This window comes from Camelus bactrianus, chromosome 3 (genome assembly GCF_048773025.1).
Source record: "Camelus bactrianus isolate YW-2024 breed Bactrian camel chromosome 3, ASM4877302v1, whole genome shotgun sequence".
Lineage (NCBI taxonomy): Eukaryota > Metazoa > Chordata > Mammalia > Artiodactyla > Camelidae > Camelus > Camelus bactrianus.
In genome coordinates, this window is record NC_133541.1 from 87,232,957 (window position 1) to 87,254,852 (window position 21,896).

At 35.5% G+C, this 21,896-nt stretch overlaps 1 protein-coding gene across 12 annotated transcripts in view; it reads left to right on the plus strand.

Moving 5' to 3' along the window:
• Positions 1-21,309, plus strand: part of CSNK1G3 (casein kinase 1 gamma 3) — a 97,353-nt gene extending 76,044 nt beyond the window's left edge. For 3 of the 12 annotated variants that reach the window (XM_074360571.1, XM_074360570.1, XM_074360572.1), the window contains 4 exons: positions 807-902; positions 10,209-10,315; positions 10,863-10,886; positions 18,890-21,309. In XM_074360571.1, coding sequence (XP_074216672.1) covers positions 807-902; positions 10,209-10,315; positions 10,863-10,886; positions 18,890-18,944 — 282 coding nt within the window. In that variant the 3' untranslated portion in view covers positions 18,945-21,309. The remainder of the gene's footprint in view (positions 1-806; positions 903-10,208; positions 10,316-10,862; positions 10,887-18,889) is intronic. The other 9 variants (XM_074360573.1, XM_074360574.1, XM_074360575.1 and 6 more) reach the window with 5 other exon arrangements.
• The last annotated feature ends 587 nt before the right edge of the window (positions 21,310-21,896 follow it).

Consider the following 21,896-nt stretch of genomic DNA (forward strand, 5'->3'; position numbering starts at 1 on the left):
GTCCACATTTTTGTGAAATATAGAAATTGACCCCTATTAAGCAATTACTCCTAATTCTGTTAGTAAATTATTACTAGTTTATGATTATTGCCATGAGTTTTCCAAGTCATCTAAAAGCTTCAAGAATTACCAGCCTATTTCATGGAAGTGGGTTTCTTATTTTGACCCAGATAAAAAGAGATGAAGGAAGCAAAAAGATTCGTATATGAAAAATTGTCACTTAAAATAGTCATATTCTCATGGTATTTTGTATAGCACTTCTCACTTTTCAGAGAACTTTTCTCATTTCTTATATTATGTTCACAATCAAAAATAGGGGACTAAGCAAGAAAAGTTTTCTAGGACCTTAATTAAGTGTATCTACTTAAGGACTGTTTTTTTTCAACCTTGCCAGAAGTAGTTCCTCATCAGAAAACCACTGGGGGCCTCTATATAGTGGGTGACTTTTTAGTACATTCCATGACTTATTTGGAGTGCTTTCTTGACCATGTCATTTTTACTACCCTAGTTCGGTTAATTTCATTTGACAAAGTTAGAGAGTGGAGACTGTGATATCTAAAGTCCTTTCACTTCTAAAATTCTGTGGTTCTGTTTTATTTTTATGGTTGATTATTACATAACTGTAGCAGTTTAACGGAAATCTCTCCACATTCAGTATGCAATGATAACTGCATCTGTGACTCAGAACAGTAAGGATATTTTTAATTTCCTTTTATACATTTGTTTTCTATATTATAAGGATGAGATGTTTAACATTTTGGGTTTCTCTTCTTCCATGCATGCCACATGCATTAAATAAATGGCAGTCGGCAGACCACAGGGCAGCTTGGGACTCCCAGCAGGCAAATCCCCATCATTTGAGAGCTCACCTTGCAGCAGACAGACATGGTGGCTCGGTACAGGTATTTTCTGATTTTTGCATGAGTGATTATTTCCCAGATTTATACAACTAACCCTTTTTGGAACTCATGGCATGATTTCATATCCTAATGAAAAACTTGTTGCTGAACTCTCCATAATTCTATTCCTTTGTATTTAACCAAAAAGCAAAATTAACATGGTCTAGAAAGACCACCAGGGATACTATGATTTTGCCTTTGTTCATTTTTCCAAGTATCTACAACGATATTTAAGTAAGTCATATTCACAGCAGGTTAGAAAAACAAAGTATATTACTTGAATATGTGTTAAACTTGATTTTCCAATAATAAGCTCAGCCTTTTTTAATGCTTTTAAGAACATTTTAGTATCTTTTCCCTTTCATTGATTTTGCTTCCTTCAAACCTATGTCAATTAAGTAGATATCTAACTATCCTTTGTCCTTAGAATGTACTTTATGATTAACTGGTCAAACAAACATGACCCTAATTTTTACAATGGTATATTTTGTTTGTACATGCAGAAAATATCAGATGGAGAAAATAATTTCAAAGATTTGTATTTATTAAATATTTCCTTCAATTTTTGGGTATTTACAAAAATGTAAAACAGTTCCTCATTTTTTCGATGTGTTTCTTTTTTTCCCCTTTTCTGTACACTAGAGATAGGTACTATATTCTGCCTTCATGTGTCCCCTAAATTTTAATCTTTTATATGTATTAGAGAAGTAGAGAAAGATTACTGAGCCTCTTATTTCTTTTAAAATGTCAATTCAAGGTAACGTGAATGCTTGGTTTAAAGTAATTGACATGATAAATGTATCTCAGTCCATTTTTATTTAGAACCTATTTTTAAATTTTTAATTTTTTTCCTCCACATGTTCCCACTTGAATAATTTTGTTTTACCAAATTTGCATTTTTCTTAGCATATATACATAATCTGAATTTATGCTTGGATTTTATTCTTTCTTGATTTGTATTCTAAAAGTCAATTCTTAGTTAAATCTTACAAGTTATCATGTTTTCCCAACATTAAATTTTAGAGGTAATTTAAATTACATAACCAGATATTTTCATAGAACTTTGTAGTCTATGGAACTTTCAATCATGTAGTACATCTGAACTATCTGAACAGCACCATAAAAGTCTAGAGTGAGGGTTTCAGAGGCAGGGGTTCCTGAATTGTAAAAAAAAAAAAACAACTGTGACCCAAATTAATACTTAATTGAGCAAACTATGTTTAATTTGCATAAACAAACTGGATTGGATATGTGTCTGTATTCGTTTACATGTTTCTAAGTGTTGTCTATTATTATAGCAAGTGTCTTGCTCAGTGCTCAGGGAAATCTACAATTAAGACACTATTAGAAGCTTTCCTACCACTTCTGTACCATTACCACAAATTTGTCTTCTTTAGCTTCTTCTTACTCTATGGAATTTCCAAACGTGGCTCATGGGATCTCTTTGGACCATCAAAGGATGAATGAGTTTGATTATTGACTTAGCATTCCAATACTTTATGTTCTATTTTTTCACAAATTTTCAGAAATATATTTCAGCTCTGCTCATTTCTCATCATCTCTTTAAAACTTGACTGCCTTGTAGAGATTATATCTCTGGCTTTATTCTAATATTCAAAGAATGATTGATTTTACTTACTAAAATTCTGGTAGTACATAAGTAAAACAAAAATTTTTACACTATTTTTCATTGACTTCCTGAATATATTTTACAACATTAACTAACATGATATGATGAACATTAATGTAGTTTGACTGTCGAAAAATTTGCTGGCAGCCTAAGTTAGATCATGCCTAAGTATTACCCCACTCCAAAATATTGAATGTATTTATAATTTTTATCCTACCCACTTTCGAAATTTGAAAAGTTGTAATATGGGACTTGTATAATTGGACTAATGAAATTGTAATTTAAAAATCAATAATAATAAGAGGAAAGTACCTAAAATCTAAGCTAATGTGATTATTATAATAATTGAATACTATATTTGACTCTGAATGAAGAAAGGAAAACAATGCGTTCTTTCATTCTCATCATTGGATAAAGAAAGAGAAAAATCTTTTTACTAAACAAAAGTATGAGAAGAATTTGCCTTGAGGTTTCTTAGATGGTTGTTAAACCAAACCACCTGTTGGACAAAGTTTCAAGCATTGGCTTTGCAGGAGATGCAAAGACTTTATATGGCAACTTAAAAAAGTTATCCTCAAAAATACTAAGGGCATATCATCAAATAGTTTCTCAGAAAAGACATTTGCATAATATGTAGATTGCTATCTGCTAATAAAGTGTGATATGGATTTAGGATATTCAGAAACAAAATCGGCAGTTACCCAGAACCAGCCATTTGGGCCTCAGGCATTCATTCCTCATCTATCACTGCACTCTTTTTCATGGAACTGAGAATTGCTCTCAGTATGGCACCACAAAGCATTCCAGGCTGGTTCTGGTTGACATGCATGATGACACCTCTTGCCGTTTTGATCTACATAAAGATCCTCAGATGGTCATTATTTTAGATGTGCTTTTAATGGGAACTGAACATTGGAGTCTAAAATTGAACTCTTTGTCTTTCCTGAATTATTATTTGTATTAGATCTGACATACAGTTTACCAAGTTGATTTCATTGTAGTTAACAGCATAAGCTCTGAAGTCAGATTTGAGTTCAAATTCTGCGCCTCAGATTGAGTATTGATCAGTAAAATGGAGGTATTAATAATAGCTCTATCTCATGGTTTTATTAATAGTAACTCTACCTCATGGTTTTGTTGAGAATTTTTTTTAAGTATTTAACATAGAGGCTGGGGCTTAGGAAGTACTAAGAATAATCTATTGCTTTTGCAAATTAAGAAACCTGCTGAGTATTTTTATTCATCTCCGAGAAGTGAAGTGTAGAGACAGCCAAAAGAATGCATTGTCAAATGTAATTTATCTAATCTTATTCTGTCTCTTCGGTGAAATCATGTTAATTTACTAACCAGAAGGATATAGCTATACACTTGATAAACTTTTCCCACTCAGGAAGACTAAGAATAATACTCAGATATCTAAAGACTTTATTTTGAATCTGTTCTTGGCTTGTATCTGTTTTAGAAAAGCTCCCAGAGGAATCGAGTGTGCCCCTCCCTGCTCCCCTTAGAATCATCAGTAATAAAATGGCTGGGAAGCTTAGACCTACCACTTTCAGTTCCTTGGCATTTCATTATTCAGCAAATATATACTTAAATGCCTACTAGGTGCTCGACTCTGTGCTAGGTTCTCTGAATAAAAGGAAGAGTAACAGATACGATGCCTGTTCCCGTGAAACCGTGGGAAAGGCTAATGCACAGACAGTGCGAAGAATGGAGAAAGTACGAGGTGCTATGAGAATGCATAGGAGAAGCAGGAAAAGATTTCCTAGAAAAAGTGGTATCTATTTATATTCTGGTTTTGGGGGGGGCAATTAGGTTTATTTATTTATTAATTTTTAGAGGAGGTACTGGGGATTGAACTGAGGACCTCGTGCATGCTAAGTATTCTGTTTTTTCACATGTTTTCAAAGTGAAGAATCAATAGGAGCTAGCAGCTGAAGACTGTAGAAGGGGTCTAGAGAGATGAGTGTCCCAGGCAGAGAAAACAGTCTGTGAAGAGTGTGGAGGAGAGGACGGATTGAGGGATTGAGTGCAGTTCTGTCAAGCTGGTGTGTGTTGAGAAAGGAGACTGAGAGGTGGACAGGAGGCAAATCATGAAGGACCTCATGGGTCTTGTTATTACATTTGGACTTTAATCAAACCAACTTGATTAGATTAGTGTTCTCTGAAGATTACTTTCGCTGGAGATGAGATTGAAGGGAGACAAGTCTAAGGCAAGGACATAGCTCTCAAAAGTCCACAGTTGAGGAGGAATGATGGGCAGTGGAGAAGAGGAGAAATAAAAGGACTTGAAAGGTAATTAGAAGATAGAATTTAGTCAGGTATAGGGGCTGAAGAGAAGGAAGAACTCAGTTACGCTTTTTTGTATGTTTCTATCTGGCAAATCTGAATTTCCACAATTAAGTTTTAAACTGTACCACTGGCAGCAGATAGTGCTAGTCTCTAATTCCACTCTGGCTGAGCCTTTCTTTGTAACACAGTGCCATGGAGCTTGATGCTAACTATAAATCTGATCCTATAAAGCTGAGAGGTCATTGCAAGCAAAGGGAAGAAGACAGCTATTAAGGGCACTACTGAAGAAACTTTCACTTGGTGTGGCATACCTTCTGGTTGTCTGCAAAGCTCCTCTAGTCGTACAGCCTTGTTTGCATTTAAGGAACAATGGGATGCTGGGAAAAGGGGGCAGAATCACAAGTAGTGAAGATATGTTATATAACCAGGCACTATTGAAGTAAAGAATAATGCTAATTGTTATAATAAGCAGTCTGATATTTTAGTCAGTATCACTTCAGAAATACAGATATAGGTTATGATGACAGAAGAAGAATTAGATGTGTCTTGAAATGGTAAGAAAACACATGTAGGTAAAAGTTAGAGGAGTAATGTCGTATCTCAGTCAGTTCTCCATTATGCTAATTGTTAATGCAGACCTTTCTAGCACATTTCACATAACCAGTTTCAGTTTTCTTTATCAGATCTTCGAAAACACAGAGGTACTAGCAAGGAAAAGAAACTGAGTGACTGGTACAACCATATCTTTCTGTTCATAGTTTTCTGGGGTACAAAAGTCTGTAAAAGAGAGGTCGTGGAAGGAGAGGAGTAACATGCCTTTATTACATAAATAATTTCCAGTTCCTCCTTTTTAGTTTAATTTGGGAAATTCCTTGTTTAGTTGTCACTGGGGTCAGCATTACACATTTATTTTGATATTGTTTTCTAGTAAAATTTATAGTAACATCTCAAAAGACTGGAATCCTCAAAGAATATAGTGCTCTGCTTAATACTTCTGTAAGTGAACATTAGATTGAGAATCAGTATTGGCTTTTCTATGTTGATAGTCAGTGGGAATGTCTCTGTGCCTTTGGGTCATCAGTTGGAGTATTAAGAATATCAATTATAACTCTGTAGCTTTTAGAATGTGTTAGAAAGTTGGTTTCATTTAGTACATGTGAATCCTAGCGCAGGTCCAGTAAACTCCTTGGAAATTAACTCTTTTAACTATATCTTCTTTACTAGTATGCTTTCTTATAAGTGACTTTTAGAAAAAGCTGAATGTGTAAGTAAAATATATAATCATTTAATATATCTAATGTATTTATTGGATAGGTGAAAATCTGGTTAATATTGTGCCTCTACTGAGTACTTGGTAACATGCTTACAAGTATTCAAAGAGAAATTAGGAAGATAGTAGTATAGCTAATGTGTTTGAATTCATTATATTTGGAAACTATATTAATTGGCCTTTTAAAATCATTGACTACAAAGATACCATGTGTAATCTTTGTACTCAAGTCTATGAGAATGACTTCTTTTGAAATTAGATTGGGCAGGCAGCCAGTAAGTGAACCACCATTTTTCTCCCACACTTAACTGCAAGCTGTTTCCCCACCCTCTTCCCTTCAACTCTGATATACTGATAGTAAACTGTAGCCTAGTTGCCTTTTTTTTTTTAACCTCTTAAAATAAGATTTGCACTGGTTTTTTTTGTTTTTTTGTCATAGTGGGAATAACAGAAAATTTCTTTAAGTATAAGAAAACAAGAATTCTGTAAAACACCTGATTTTTTTTTTTTGAAATGTCAAACCTCAAAGCATCTGTGATTTTAGATATAGTTTCATTAAGGAAATTAGACTGATAAATACTAATATTTCACAGACTCTTATGTTCTAGTTTGAGTTATAATTCTAGAAATGTCACCTAAATGGAATCATTCTTCACAATTTGGCTTACAGAAATAATTTGTAATGTGTGTGTTTGATTGATTGATTACTTTTGGTTTCCAAAAATATATTCACACATTATTTATAACATTATTTCTTTATTTCTTCTTATAAAATCCATTTGTAAAAAGACCAGTACTTTAAGTGGAAATAATTTTAATGCCATGATACACTCGAAAGTCACTGGTATTAAGTGGGTCAGCTTCACAGAACTGTGTTACCTCATTGATTCTCTTCTGACCCTGGGATATTGGCCTTTACTCAGAGGATTAGGGAATCTGGGAAGCTCAGGAAAAATTACATTAAAAAATTGCATGAAGTCAGACTTTATTTCCTTCTGATTTGATTCTGATCAACCAGATAGAATGGAATTTGAAACATTTCACTAAAATAAAGTTTATTAAAGCCAGGTATGATTTTGTGTGAAGTGAAGTAAATCAACTATATAATTATAATACATATATAGTTACTGTTGATGGAAATTTAGAGTACCTGAGGTTCAAATTTTCATGCTGCTTAAAGTAAGGGAAGACACATTAGAGAGGCTACTTATAAGTGAAGAGGGTTCCCGCCAACTATGTAGGGCCATTGAACAAAAGGGCAAAAAGAAACCTATTGAATATTATGTTAAGGAAAACAATGGAAATGTTTTAGTGAATTGTTTCGATTATCCACCACATGCAAGGCACTTTGCTAGTTAAAGGTGGTGGAGAATATAAGAGTTTGAGGTAAGAATTCTGCTTTCTAGCTCCCTTCCAATTCAGTGTAGGGGCTCTAACATTTTAAAAATGAAAAATAAAGAATCAAATTATATTCAGTAATTAGAAGTATTTTTGAATGTTTTCGGAAAGAGGGAAAAATAAAGAGAACAAATTGACACAGAACTCAATAGAATGACAAAAAAGAGGCAGCGAGTGCCCTGGAAGCGGAGAGGATGACTAGGACATAGGGACTAAGACACAGGAGTATTTCCCCCCTTGGGCTGCCTCTAAAGACAATCAAGGCAGTTGTGTGTTTTCGGCTGTAGGCACAAATGCAGTGTTTGTTTCTAAGTATTCTATGTAGGATATAGGAAACTGAACCTCCATAATTCATGAATTAATCTAGATATGTTGATTGATTTCTGGTTATTTTCCTTGTACTGGAGGGAGAGAGCCTCCTCCACACTAAACTATTAAGTCACAGGACAGGGATGTTTGTTTGTCTTGTCTGCTGTGGTATTCCAAGTTCCTGAAACAGTGCCTGGCATGTTGTAGCCTCTTAATTAATTAAGTAAGTAAGTTCTAGAAATATAGGTCTCTGTAAATGGTAGTCTTAAGTCTAGTAGTCAGCTGTCAACTCTGATACTTAGGTCTTTGATAAAAGAGGTCAGAAAGGGAAAGCATCAAAAATAATTCTTAGATTTTGAACCTAGAGGTCTGGGAAGAGGGTAGGGCTTGCCTTAATAGAAGTAGGAACTATAGGAAAGGTAACAGATTTTAGAGAGAGTATGGTAAATTTGGTTTTGGAAATACTGAGTGAGGAGCCAAACTTGGTCTAGCTAACTGATGATGTATCTGAGTGGTTAGGCTTAGAGAATCCTTTACATAGAGGTGATAGTTGAAGCTGCACTTACAGGTCAAACTGATAGTAATAATGATGGCCACTGTTTGTTGAGCTCTTACTATATGCCAGTCACTGTGTTTTATACATTAATTTCATTTCATCCTCATGTCAACCTTGTTAAATAGTAAGTAACCTGTTTCCCATTTCGTAGTTGAGAACACTGAGGTTTAGCAAAGTAACGTGTCTCTCCCAGGATCTCGTAGCTGGTAAGTGGTAGAACTAAGTTTTGAATCTACACCTGTCTTACTCCAAAGATATCAGCTGATACTAAGTGAGAGAGAGATGTACAGGGAAATGAAGACTGAACAAAGACTACTAGTATGTTTTCTAGGAATTGGTAACCTTCAAATTAACTCTTACTTGAGTGCTGATGTAGGGACAGAGTATAGATTGGAAGGAGTTAAGGGAAAAATGAAGAATTTTATAAAAATGGAAGTGGTAAGTTAAGATGATTTTCAAGAAGTTTGGGGAAAGCAAGAGATCAGACAGTAAGGCGACTTAGTAGGACTGAGAGAATTTGAGAGAATTTGGGAGTTTTGTTATGGTTTTTATCTTGCTTGAAGATTACATACATACATGCATGTATTCATTTATTTCAGCAAATATTTATTGAGTGCCTGTTCTGTGCCAGGCAGAGTGGGGAGATATATCAGGGAACAGTACAAGGCTCTTGCTGTTATGGGGCTTAATTTTAATGGAGGTGGAGGTGGGTATCAAGAAACACATCAATCAGTCAATCAATTAATCAGAAGAACATCAACCTGGATGAATGTTATACAAAGAATTAAAAGTGAAATATAATGAAGAAGTGTGTCTACATGGAAGCTTTAGATTGTATATTGGCGAAGTCCCGTTTCAGAGATGTTCTCTGAGAATCTGTCAATAAGCAGGAAGAGAATTCCAGGCAGTGAGAGTAGATCATGCCAAGGCCTGAAGGTGGAAATAACTTGACATACTGGGTGGGGGCTAGTGAGCAAGGTGGGAAGTGGTATGAAATTAGAGACGTAGGCAGGATTCAGATCTTGAGGGTCTTTGTAAACTGGGGTAAAGAGTATGGATCTTTATTCCAAAGGAAACCAAGAAGTCGACACTTGAAGAGTTTTAAGCAGAGAGTTATGTATTATCTAATTTACATCTTAAAAGGAGTACCCTGATTGTTGTGTGGACAATACATTAATGGAGGCTGGATCCAAGTATAAGCAGACCAGTTAATAGGTTTTTGCTCTTCTTTACTCAAGAGATAATGGTGGCCTAGACTGCGGTTCTAGTAGTCATAGAGTAGGGAAGACCAGTTGGGTTGGGGTGTGGGTCAGGAGAGGATTTAACAGGATCTGCTGATGGTTTAAGTGAAAGAGAGGAATAACAATGACTCCTGGATTTGGGGCTTCATCAACTGGGGGAATGAATGGGCAGCATGACAGGGAGACCTGAGCATGGTTACAGATTGAAATGAAGGATCCATTGGGAAGAGCAGTATTGAAGTTTGCAAAGGAAGTAATTCATGATGTAGCAAGGTACCAAAGGAGATGGGCACACAAGATGGAACTGATTGAGTTAGCCCTAAAAACCAGAGGACAGAAGACAGAAATTTCAAGATGAAAAGGAAGGAAGTTGAAAAGCAAATATTGGATGAGCTTATGTTTAATAAAATGTAGAGTAATTAATATATTCAGTTATGAACAGCTACATGCCAATTATTTTGTTTCTCATATTAACTTTCTAATTTAAATACTTTATGTTTATCGTTGTATAACCTATTCCTTTGTGTGTGCGTGTGTATTTGTGTGTGTGTGTGTATATATATATACATATATATATATATGTATGTATTTTTTTCTTTTCTTTTTTTTTCAGGTTGTAAGTTCCACAAATGGAGAGTTAAACACAGATGACCCTACTGCAGGACGTTCAAATGCACCCATCACAGCCCCTACGGAAGTAGAAGTGATGGATGAAACCAAGTATGTCTTGGTTTGGCTTGTCTTAGTAACTTTTTTCTTAAACTGTGCATGTTCGAGATTTATAGTCATGTGCAATTATTTCAGGAAATTTTTTCAAGGAATAGGTGCATGCAAAAACAAGTGGTATGTTTAATTATTTTAATCACTAAGTATAAAACAGTGCAATTTCAGTAAGTAGTTTAATAATGCAAAAATAATTCTTTTAGAACTATGCTTAAATTCTTATTTAGAGTTAACAACATATTTTTAGCTTTTTATTTTTAGGAATGTTGATGCATGAAAGTTACTGCTACACCATAGCTGCTCTTTTTTTTCTGGAAGCATAAGAATAAATAATTATTCATTTTGTAGTATGCTGCATGCATTAATACTAGTTTTAAATTGGTTTTTTGGTAAATGTAAATTGTAATAATTCTGCTTGGAAAAATACTTAGCATGAAAAACAATGTGATAATTACAATGTGGGCAGTTTCTGATGATCTCTCTCTCTCTCTCTCTTTTTCCTTCTATTTTCTTCTTTTTTTTGTTTTTTGTTTTTTGTGTATAGCTGCCAGAAAGTGTTGAACATGTGGTGAGTTCTTAAGTGTAGGCAGGCAGAAATAGCTCCATTGACTGTAATTTCAAAGCTTTAGCACCATTTTGTGTTTCTTAAAAACAAACCTTTCAACATAGAAATTGTAATTGGTAAAAGTGTCCAAAAGTACTTGATATCATTTACATGAGCTATGAAAAGCAAGAAATAATTGTTGGAGGAGCTCTTTTGTCTGCTGCCACTTTTTTGCTTCACGTGACATAGATTTGGGGCACTGTTTTATCGAGTAGATGATACACCAGTCCTGCTTGTGCTTGTGCGTTTGTTTTGTAACACAAGGCTTTATTTGCTATTTTAAATTGAAAGACAAGTTTTTGAGCTAAGATTTCTTTTTTCCTGTTTGTAACTGTTAAATACACAAAGCAGACCTCCCTGCACCTCTGCGATAGTTTCACTAAAACATTTCACTTGCTAATTATATTGCCATCGAATACACATGATTATATACATTGGTAAAGTTCATGATATAGTGAGTGTTAAAAAAAAATCCTCATCTAAACAGTTCCTGTTAATTACAGATATTATGAAAAATAATATTCTTATCTGTTGAAATAATGTTGAACTTAAACTATTTTCTGATATTTGCGTTTAGTTATAATGCTCGATTTATTATGTTTCTCTCAATTTTAGGACAAAGTTTGAGTCAGCCTTGGAGTGAATGAAGAAAGTTGTTTAGATTAGTAAATTATGGGACATTCAACTCATATCCAAAAAGAACCTTACATACTTTCCAAAACAATGCTCATTTGGTGGCTGCAAGTTGAGGAAACTTTTATGGATATTTGTTTTCAAAGAGTAATGATCAAGTCTCCATCCTAATCAGTTTGATTGTGAAATTTATTCACAGTATGACTTAGTTTAGTGGGTTTTAGGATGTAACGAGTCAGCTACATGCTTGTGTATTTTTACATCAGAAATAAAAACAACAGTTAATGCGTGCTTGTGCCATCCTGGTAACTAAGCACAGTTAGAGAAATAGGGTGGCCTGTGGCAGATAAGGATGCACGTGTCTTTTGCAATTAAACATAGATTGTATGATCCTACTCCTGCCACTGTTCGTTACCTTCTTCAGGCTTGTTTCTTCTTCTGTAAAATAAGGCTAATAATATCTACCTCATAGGTTGTTAAGAAAATTAAGCGTCACTAGTATTTTGTCTGGCACGTGGCAGGTACCCAGTTGCTATGATCTCCCTTATTTGCGTCTCCAATTCCGGCTGCCAATGACCGTTCTCATCTGTGTTCTTCCCGGACGTGTGCTTCTTCCATCAGTGTTCCATATTTTCACTTCCATACCCACAGTCTTCACTGAAACTGGCTCTTCTGTGTTTGCATCCTCTTCGAGCCCTGCTTTCAACCAAATGTATTACATTTTCCCATGTATTCATTCAACAGTGACAGTGCTTGGATTTCAGAAATATGTGGTACTATCCTTGCCTAAAGTAGATCACACGCCAGCTGGGATAATTGCAGTTGTATTAGCATTTATCAACGTATGATAAATACTATGAAAAAGGTATGAAAAACCCATTAGAGCTTGTAAAGCAAAGCACTACTTACTGACAAGATGATCAGAGAATGCTTTGTGGGGGTGGCTTTGAAGAATGGCAGAGTAATTTATTTAGTTGAGATGGGCGTGAGTATGTCTGTGGTTTGGGTTTCTATCTGCAGGTGTTGGTAGATGAGAATTAAGGGAGTGGCGAGAGGCTGTTCCTGAAGAAAGCTTTCTCTTTTTCCTAGAGCATCAGGTCCGGATCACTCGGCATGGCACCAGGCCTCTCAAGCCTTTCATGCCTCTCATGCTCTGGCCCCTGCCTGTCTCTCCCAGCCTCATGTTCCATTATGAATTCTATATTCTGTTGGTTCCGTAAGCCTGCCGTTGATATGTTATTCTCTTTATCTGTCTCCCACTTCATGAAACTTCTTGGATTTCTTAAAAACAAGGCCCTTTTTATCTTAAGAGCCCCAAAGCCTCAATAAATTATTACTAAATAATTGAAAATAATGTGGGGTAGTCATACAGTGAACTATCAGCTGACAGTATAATAAAATGAAACTGGAAACATGATGCTAAATGAAGGAAGCCAGACATAAAAGGCCATATATTGCATGATTCCATTTATATGAAATGTCCAGAATAAGCAAATCTATAGAGATGGAAAATAGACAGTGATTACCTAGGGCAGAGAAGGGGAGGGTGGGAGTGACTGCTGAGAGGTGATGTGGTTTCTTTAAGGGGCAAAGGAAACATTTTGGAGTTAGATAGTGGTGAAGGCTGCAGAACTCTTTGACTATATTAAAAACCACTGAATTGTACACTTTAAAAAGGGAATTTTATGATATGTGAATTATATCTTAATAAAGCAGTTACTTGGCTAGCGGTCCGTGATTTCAGTGAAGGTTTACTCCAGGTGGGTTACAGAAATCCTCAGCACTTCCTTACTCTTCACTAGTTAAAAAGTCTTTTTAAATACACAGCATTTTGTCTTTTCTTTAATCAGGGTTATTGCAACATTCTTACACATTTATTACTGCATTCCTCATATCCTCTTAATCTGTGACTAAGAAATGTGAGCATGATTTCTTTCCCTAAGTTGCATCTAATTCTTCTCTTCTCTCTTCCATCATTTTATAGGTAGCTAGGGACCTAGTTAGAATTCTTTTTCAGAATTTATCTGCTATTTTCCTTTTTTTCTGCTTGCCTATGATTGGCAGAGATCTCTCCCCTCACCGTCTCATTAACTAGGATGTATTCCACAGTTGACATTTTAGAATCTCAAGTTTCCTAGAATAGTATCTCATGGGGTAACTGTAGAATCTCCAAATGATGGAAGATATTCTCTTCCCCCAAGATGAAGTGGCTTCTTCATTAGCAGTGAGATTTTGCCTTACTTTTTTAGTGGAGAATTTTTTTCCAAGACTGGTGATAGAAATGATAGCACCCTCTTCATTCCTTCCAGAAATTTAGTAAAACAAGCCTTCCTTTAAGTTTAGTTACTGAGTTTTTAAGTAGTGTGAAGTTGTCTTTGTTTCTTTTTTTCCTCCCCCACTTTCCATCATTTACTGAGCAGTATTGTGTGTTTGGTAATGTAATGATTATGAAGTTAAGTCAAGGCCCTTTTGGTCCATTAGAGAAGATAGTAAGTATGCTAGTAACTTTCACATGGTGATTCTCAACCCTGGCTTCATATCCCAGTCATCCTGGGGAGTTTTAAAAATATTCCAGTTCTTAGGGTGCACTTTCTGAGTGGTGGGGTCTGGTTACCAATATTTTAAAAATGCTTTTCAGCTGATTCCAAGGAGCAACCATGGTTGAGCATCCTTGATCTAAAACAAGGTGTTACAGGATTAGCACTATGGAGTTCAGAGACGGGTGTATGCACTTCTAGCTGAATGTCAGAAAGGTCTTCATGGGTCAGGACACATTTGCACTAGTTCTCAAAGATGAGTGTGATTGGCAAGGCATTTGGGGGCCAGAGAGAAGAAACTGAGCAACAATATGGAGCAAGGAAATAATGGGGCAAGTTTGAGTTGTAACCCACTCCAGGCAGCAGTGGGGAGAGTGTGTGAACACATTAATGGGAACTGAGATAGGCTAAGTGCCCAATCTCAAAAGGCCTTTAGTAGCCAGGTGGGGGGTGGGGGAAGGATCTTACCTTTCTTAGCACAAGAAAGCTCACTGTGGGTTTTAAGCAAAGAAATGGTATAATCAGACCAAACCTTAGGAAAATTATTGAGGCTTATGTCACTTTGCATGTGGATGGTGAGGAAGAAACTGCAGGTGAGGATGGGTCTGGGGGTTCCTAGTTAGAGCAGTTATGTAGTCTTGCTCTCGGATGTAACCTCGACTTGATTTACCAAAGTTCCTCTTTTTCATAATCAAGAGATCCAGAGAAATGAAATTACATTTCAAGTATAAGTTTTAAGGGGTAAAATCCTTTGTCACTGAAAAAGCTAGATGTCATAACAGAAATTTCCCATATACTCATCAACACAGACGAGGAGAGGCTAGGTTCTGGAGTCCTAAATGGGTAGCATCTGGCAGGTACCAGCTGTCTCTCAACCAGAGGATGAACCAGTGAGTCATTGTAGGGACAGATGAGAACTTCAGATCCAGACAGCTTCAGTTTCTGGGAAGATTTTCGAGAAGGAAGTATATGACATAGATCCAGCAAGAAAAGCCATATTTTAGAGGAAGAAAAAGACAGTCAATAATGGGGAAATGGTGGTGTGATGTCAGTAGCAAAACCTTGGCTGTTACCATCTCTGTTGTCTACAGAGTTTAGAACTTTGATCCATTATGACTTCCTGTTTCCTCCCTAAATAGTATTTCAAGCAGCAACCTTAGTGTTCATCAGAATCGAGTCTTAACACTTATTCCCGAGGGGTTTAAGGGTAGAGATGTGACTTCCAGGCTTCTCAGCTCCCACCAAGTGGTCATGTCAGAAGCATGAACCTGGCTTGTGAGAGCATATTGGCTCACTGGAACCACATAAAGGATAGTCAAGAAAGAGCCAAGAAAAAGAGGAGAATTGACAAGAACATGATTTAAATGTCTGATCAATGTAATCAGTTTCCCCAAGGTAGTTGTCAATGGTCTAGATCTGAGGAGACCTCACATGAGCTATGAACTAAAGAATAAGAAAATGTAGCCACTGAGCAGCAAGGAGAGGAAATGTCCTTAAAAATTTTGAAAGTGTGAATTATTTTCTAAGACCAGATAATTGAGTTTTTTGATAAAAATAACTTCTTCAAACCATCTGTGAAAACTTCTGTTTTTTTTAATTGCAGTTCTTGTTTCCAGTAACTTTTTTTTCCCCTGTTAACAGTACCTAGTGAAAAGTTCATGGTTTCTTATGCATTTGCCTGCTCTCGTATAAAGTGATGACGTGGTGTCCACTCACTGTCTCCAGTGCTCAGCTCACTGTGTCCAGGACGAGGCCTCACTGGAAGTGGAGAAGCAGGAAGGTGATCTGTCAGATGCATCTAGACAGCAGTGCTTTGCGAGATTCAGGCTCCTTTAATAATTTGGTGCACATCATTTCTCTTCAGAAAAGCCTCCACAAGCACTAACGTTACCATTTTGTAAGGTTGCTCTAGGGTTTGTGGCCCGTGGGTAAGAACTCTAGCTTTAGAACATGCTTTAGGATTTTGACTAAGTTCTTACTCTATGAATTAGTTTCACTGATGAGGCAAATCATTCATTTATCCAATAGATATTAAATGAGTACCAACTTTATGCCCATTTATGGGATGTATCTGTGACCAAGATATTAAGAAACTTACATCCTATGTGGAGGTGGATAATAAGTAAAAAAATAAATTCAGGTTAGTATTGGCAACTGAGAGGAAAATAAAACAATCATGTGTCAGTGTGGCTGTGTGGGAGAGTGTTTTAGACTGAGTGCTCAGGACAATTGAGATGAGATCTAATTTCTTAATCATGAAAACTATAGATCATCTGTCTTAGTAATGACTTTTAAGAAATCAGCTACAAGATTAATATCAATTTCCTTCTTAATTTCTGTAAGTATATGGTACTTTGGGAGCACCTCTTCTCTAGTTGGATGCATTCATAATGCATAAAGCAATGCTGCCCTCTGGTGGTATAACAGTTTAACAGCATGCCAGCTTTACTTAGCAACTCTTATTTCAAGGGTGTACTCTTTTTAGGGGCTTCATTTCTTAAAAATGGATGCCTTTTTTAGATTGCTTTTGAATTTAAAGGTTCTCTACAATTATAATGCATTTTAATATCTTATTTAAGCTTAAGTAAATGCTTGGAGTGGTTTTCTTTATTCAATAATATTTACACAATGGAAGGAATGATTACCTAGGAAATGGGAAGAACTCAACTCTCAGAACTGAAAGCAGATTAATGATACTGGAAAAATGAAACAGACAAGATGAATTGCTAATACAAGTGTGGAAAATCTGAGACTTGAACTTGTTCATCCAAACATCATTACATTAAATTCCCCATTCCAAAAGGCTTACATACCTTACAACACTTTTTCAGTAGAAAACTTTTTAAAAGAATGTGCTTTGGAATTTGAAAAGACAAATAACATTACATACCACTAGTGAACATTGTTAGTGAAACTTTATGTTAAACAATAAATTACCATTGAAATATGACCATAGTCTTAAGTTTAATATTCTAAATATTTGATCTCTTTTGTCTAAATACCAATATTGTAACATTTTATTTTTTGCAAGATGGTCATTTTCTAGCTCTTTTCTAAGTCTTTAATTGAAAGCTTGTTTTTGGAATAATGATTTTTATCTCATAGTCATTTTTGTTTTCCTTTTTAATTTTAGAAAATATATATAACAGATTTGAGAAAGTATTAGGCACCTGACAGTTACGAAAAATTTAACTTGCTTTTCTAAACCCAGGAAAAATGTATTGTGCCTAGAGTCTTCTTTTACAGTGGTTTCTCTTTTTAAGGCCCTTGATTGGGTAATTTATTTCTGTTCTTGTAGTCACCTCAATAAGAGTAAAACTCATATAGATTGATAACTGGACATATTTCTTGTTGAATCTTTATCAGCTGATATATACAATTTTGAATTATTCACATTCCATTGTCTAGTCATTGTGTGCTATTTGAGTGCACTTAAAAAATGCAGTTGTGTAATTTGGTTTTGAATACCCCATAGTGATTTTACAATCATGGCATAAATCACAATAAATGGTCTGAAATTATTTTTGACTAAGGATAACGTGAGTGGAGAGAGTATATAATTTAGCTGGACAGTGTGGATTTTTGTTTACATTTAGTTCACGGAAAGATATAAAAACTACATAGCCATTATTTCATCTTCCATGACCTTTTGCTGAATAGGATACTTTGAAGCTATGTGGTCTCTTTTATGCTTAGCTAGAGAATGTGAATATCCTTTTATGAAGGTGGGCTGGTAAGAATTACAGGAACATCTTTGTAAGGACTTCAGTGGAAAAGTAAAAGGAGCCTCTCTGTATGTGGTACTTGTCATCTTGATATTCTCATAGATTGATAGCCAGGCCTTTATTTGAAGGAATGCTAGAGTTTTAGGATATATATGTGAATGTGTGTGTATTTGTTTTGTTTGCTGCTGATCAGTGATTCTCATTTAACTTTCAGTTCATACCAGCCTCAGCATTGCTGTACAGGTGTTGCATCTTCTCATGAATAGGAGAATTTACTGTGAGAAAATCTAGTTCTTGCAGGGATCATATCTAGATTTTTTTCACCTAGGAATAAAAATCAGATATTGCCTTAATAGACAACAGAAACTGAATCAGTTTTCAATTATAAAACGGAATCATTTTGATTATGGTATTTTAAATGTTGAGCACAATTTCTACCTTAATTGAAATAACTTATGATAAACTTGACCTTCTTTAACCCCTAAAAAATTAAAAGTGCCACTCTTAGCATTCTTACTCTGTTTAAATGTATTTCCTCTCTTCCACTTTGTAAATATGATGGAAAATGTTGAGTATTTGAGGGATTTCTCTTTTTATTTTTGGAATTTAATGCTTAGTGAAAATAAAATCCCAATATTAGGATCATTATTGCTTTTCTAACGGTGGCTTCAACAGTCATATATAAGTAGCAGGAAAAAAGGGAAGGAATACCTAAGGTGAACTTTATAGAACAGCATGACATTGCCAGAAACTAATGAGTATCTAAAATAGAATGGAGTGGGTCATTTGGGGTTAGAACTCTGTAGCTTTTCAGGTAGTCTTGGTGCAGATCCTTTTCAGTTTAGTGGCTCCATTTAACGTTGCACAGAATGTCTTGCTGTTCTTAAAAGGCATGTTGAAACAGCTCTGCATAGTTTCACTAATGTATATGCTTCATCAGTGTGTTCACTCTTTATGTTGCACTAGCCTGTAGCTTCTTATGACCATTTAAATTAACATGATAGATTCAGCCTCACTTTATGACGTCTTAGTTTCTTTAAATAATAAAAGGAGTATTTCCCTCCATCTGCAGGTGCTGCTGTTTTTTCAAACGAAGGAAAAGGAAAACCATACAGCGCCACAAATGACTCTGGACACAGACCGATCGTGGGGAGTTACTTACATGTTCATCTGCTGTCTTGTGATTAAAATCATCTCTGTAGTGACCACATATATTTTCAAGGACTCACTCTTAGAAACAAAAATGTCATACTTTCATACTTCATTTTGTGGTTGTCTTACATTCATATTTTTTCTAATTTAACTTTTATGGAAGCTTTAAAGTTTTGTCAAAACACGAGTGCTTTGCCCATCAGTGAATGGAATGGACCAATGAGGTGGTTGGTATTCATGGATACAGGTCTTTAGAACATTTTTCAGAAGCTCTCCTCCTGTCGTAGAAAGCAGTAAAGTATCTTAAATGTCAACCAGTTATATACCTAATCTGGTTTTTTAAGAGCATAATCAAACAGGAACTTTCTCCCCAGTGGATAATGCAACAGAGAAAACAGAGCTGCCCAAATCTTTAAAAGAAGTCATCCCTCGAGAAGGTCATTACCTGTGTGACATCTGCATTGATTTCACTGTTGCTGACGGTACTGCTGTTCATGAGTCATACTAACATTCTGTCTGTGAAATCATGGTACAGCCACTGCCCAGAGGTACTGAGGAGAAAGCTCCATGGGTTCGGCAGGTGGTAGCGGTAAAACGAGTCACAAGCAGCGTGCGAGGCACGAGCTCTGCTTTGTTGCGCCACTCTGTGAAGTACAGTGTTGCCGAAGTGGCAAAAGCGCTTATTTTTTAAAAATGCAAAATATTTGTATAATGTAACTTTATGCTTCCAGGTAATAATGTATGTTAGGCAGCGAGAAATGAATACTTTGAGGGATGAGATATGTTGGAGTTTCTTTTTTTTTTTTTTTGAAAAATACACTAAGGAGAAGGAATAAATGTGAATCTCATTGCAGTGTATGAGGTTGAAGTCTAAGGAGATCCCACTGAAACCTGCTGCTGAATGATCTCATTCTCCTTAAGCAGAAAACTTCGGATGTGCCACGCAATGGTGTCTGTTTATTAATTATTTGCTCTTTGATTAAAAAAAAGACCCCTGGCAATAAAAGCGGGGTCACTCTATTGCCCTCTGTGCACATCAGCCTCTGGTATTCAACTTTGCTGGTTCTCTGGAATTTTCCTATTTTTAGCGTAATTTTGATGACTGAAAACTATTTTGGAGAGGATGGGTCAGGTGCTTTGTCCCCATAGTCTTTTGAAGTGCCTGCATATGAACAAAGTAACGGTTCTGTACAAAAGGAAACCCATTCCGCTTTTCAAGTCTGCTTTGTTTTAAGCCATAAAGACACAGGTGTACTATTGTCACAGTCTACTAGTCAGAATTTTCAAGGAGAGTTAAGGGAAAAAGGCTGACTAGAAAATTATGTTGTTCAAATCTCATATTCACTGTTCATTTCTGAAATTGTTGCTCCTTCCACGCAGCCCCTTCTTTTTGTCTTTAAGTGCATGCCTCTGGGCATGCTTATTTATTTTTATTGTCTCAAGGTAACATTTAATATGTGTAATTAAAGTAAATAAATCTACATTTTTGACTCCATTATTGCATTTACAGGAATTTAATTGTACTTTGTAATTTATTTTTCTTATTAGCCAAAAGCTGAGCGCGTTGTTTTTGATGAATTAGGCGCCCACATGAATACTGCAAATCGGGACATCGTTTATCATTGTTGCTCTGAATCCTATGAATGATCTTTCTAAGTTCTTGATTTTAAAGACCTACACTCAGCCTAGAAACCATTTGCTGTATAATTTGGTCAACAGTTTCCACTTTATCTATTTGTATACTGTCATGATGTCTTAAACTGCAGGAGTTCCATGCTGAGTTTGTATTTTTGTTTGCTTTGAGTAAGGTAGATGGATGTTTTGGCCATTATAATGTGAAACCACTTCCTTCTTTACAGTATTTGACCAAATTTGTGTGTCTATGATATTTGTAAATACATGCGATACCTGTATTTCTTATCATAAGCCTGTTTAGTTTTATTCTCAGTAGGGTTTTTGGACTGTACAGTGTTTATATGATCTGAACTCCTTATACATAAGAAGGTGTGTATATTAATCCAATTATGGACTTAAAATATTTTAAAAGTATAAAAACCCTTATTTGCTGCAAAGACCAGTGTGTAGACATTTGCTTTTTAGCAATATTTTTAAGTGCTCCATTTTAATGCCAAGGAATAAGTCTTTTGGCAACACAAACTGGTCAATAATAGGTAATGCAGGTATGTTCAGGTTAAGCCAACAATGTTTTGCATTTTTATGCTTCTTTTCTGTCAACACTAATGAAGTCAACATTGCCTGAATGTCTGAATAATGAAACACATCCCTGTTTAAAAGTATGTAACTGAAAAAGAAATAAAAAATAAAGGTAGTTTTTTTAAACTTGCTCTTTCCCCTTTCCTCTAATCATGGGTAAAATAATGCCACTCACTAACTGAAGATAGGAATTTAAAAATTCAGTTCATTTAATTAGTGTATGTAAAAAGTACAGCTAAAGGAATATACTTTTGTGGTTTTGATTTTGTTTGTTTTGTTGGAACCCCATTACAAAGTGTATATACCTGGAAGTATCTAAGCTTTCTTTAATGAAAAACTTTTTTATACTTCTCTGAACTCCTTATTAGAGCAGTTAATTAGAACTAATGCCACTAATAAACCAAGGGAAATAAACTGAATCATTTCATTCCTTTTAAAAAATGAAGTCATACTATTATGTTCACAGAAGTGAAATATTATTAATCCAGTTTTAAGTGAATGACTTTAACATCATTGCAGATGAAGAGCATATCTCTGTGACAGTATCTCACAGTTTATCATTGTGCTAGGTGCTTTAAGAGGTTTTATAAAATGGTGCTCTGCTTACAGATAGAGGCTAAAGGTGGGATAAGGCAGAGCAGCACCCCTAAGCACCACCGCTCAGAAACAATAAGATCTGGAGATGAAACAACATAGGTGAAGCATGGGTTAAA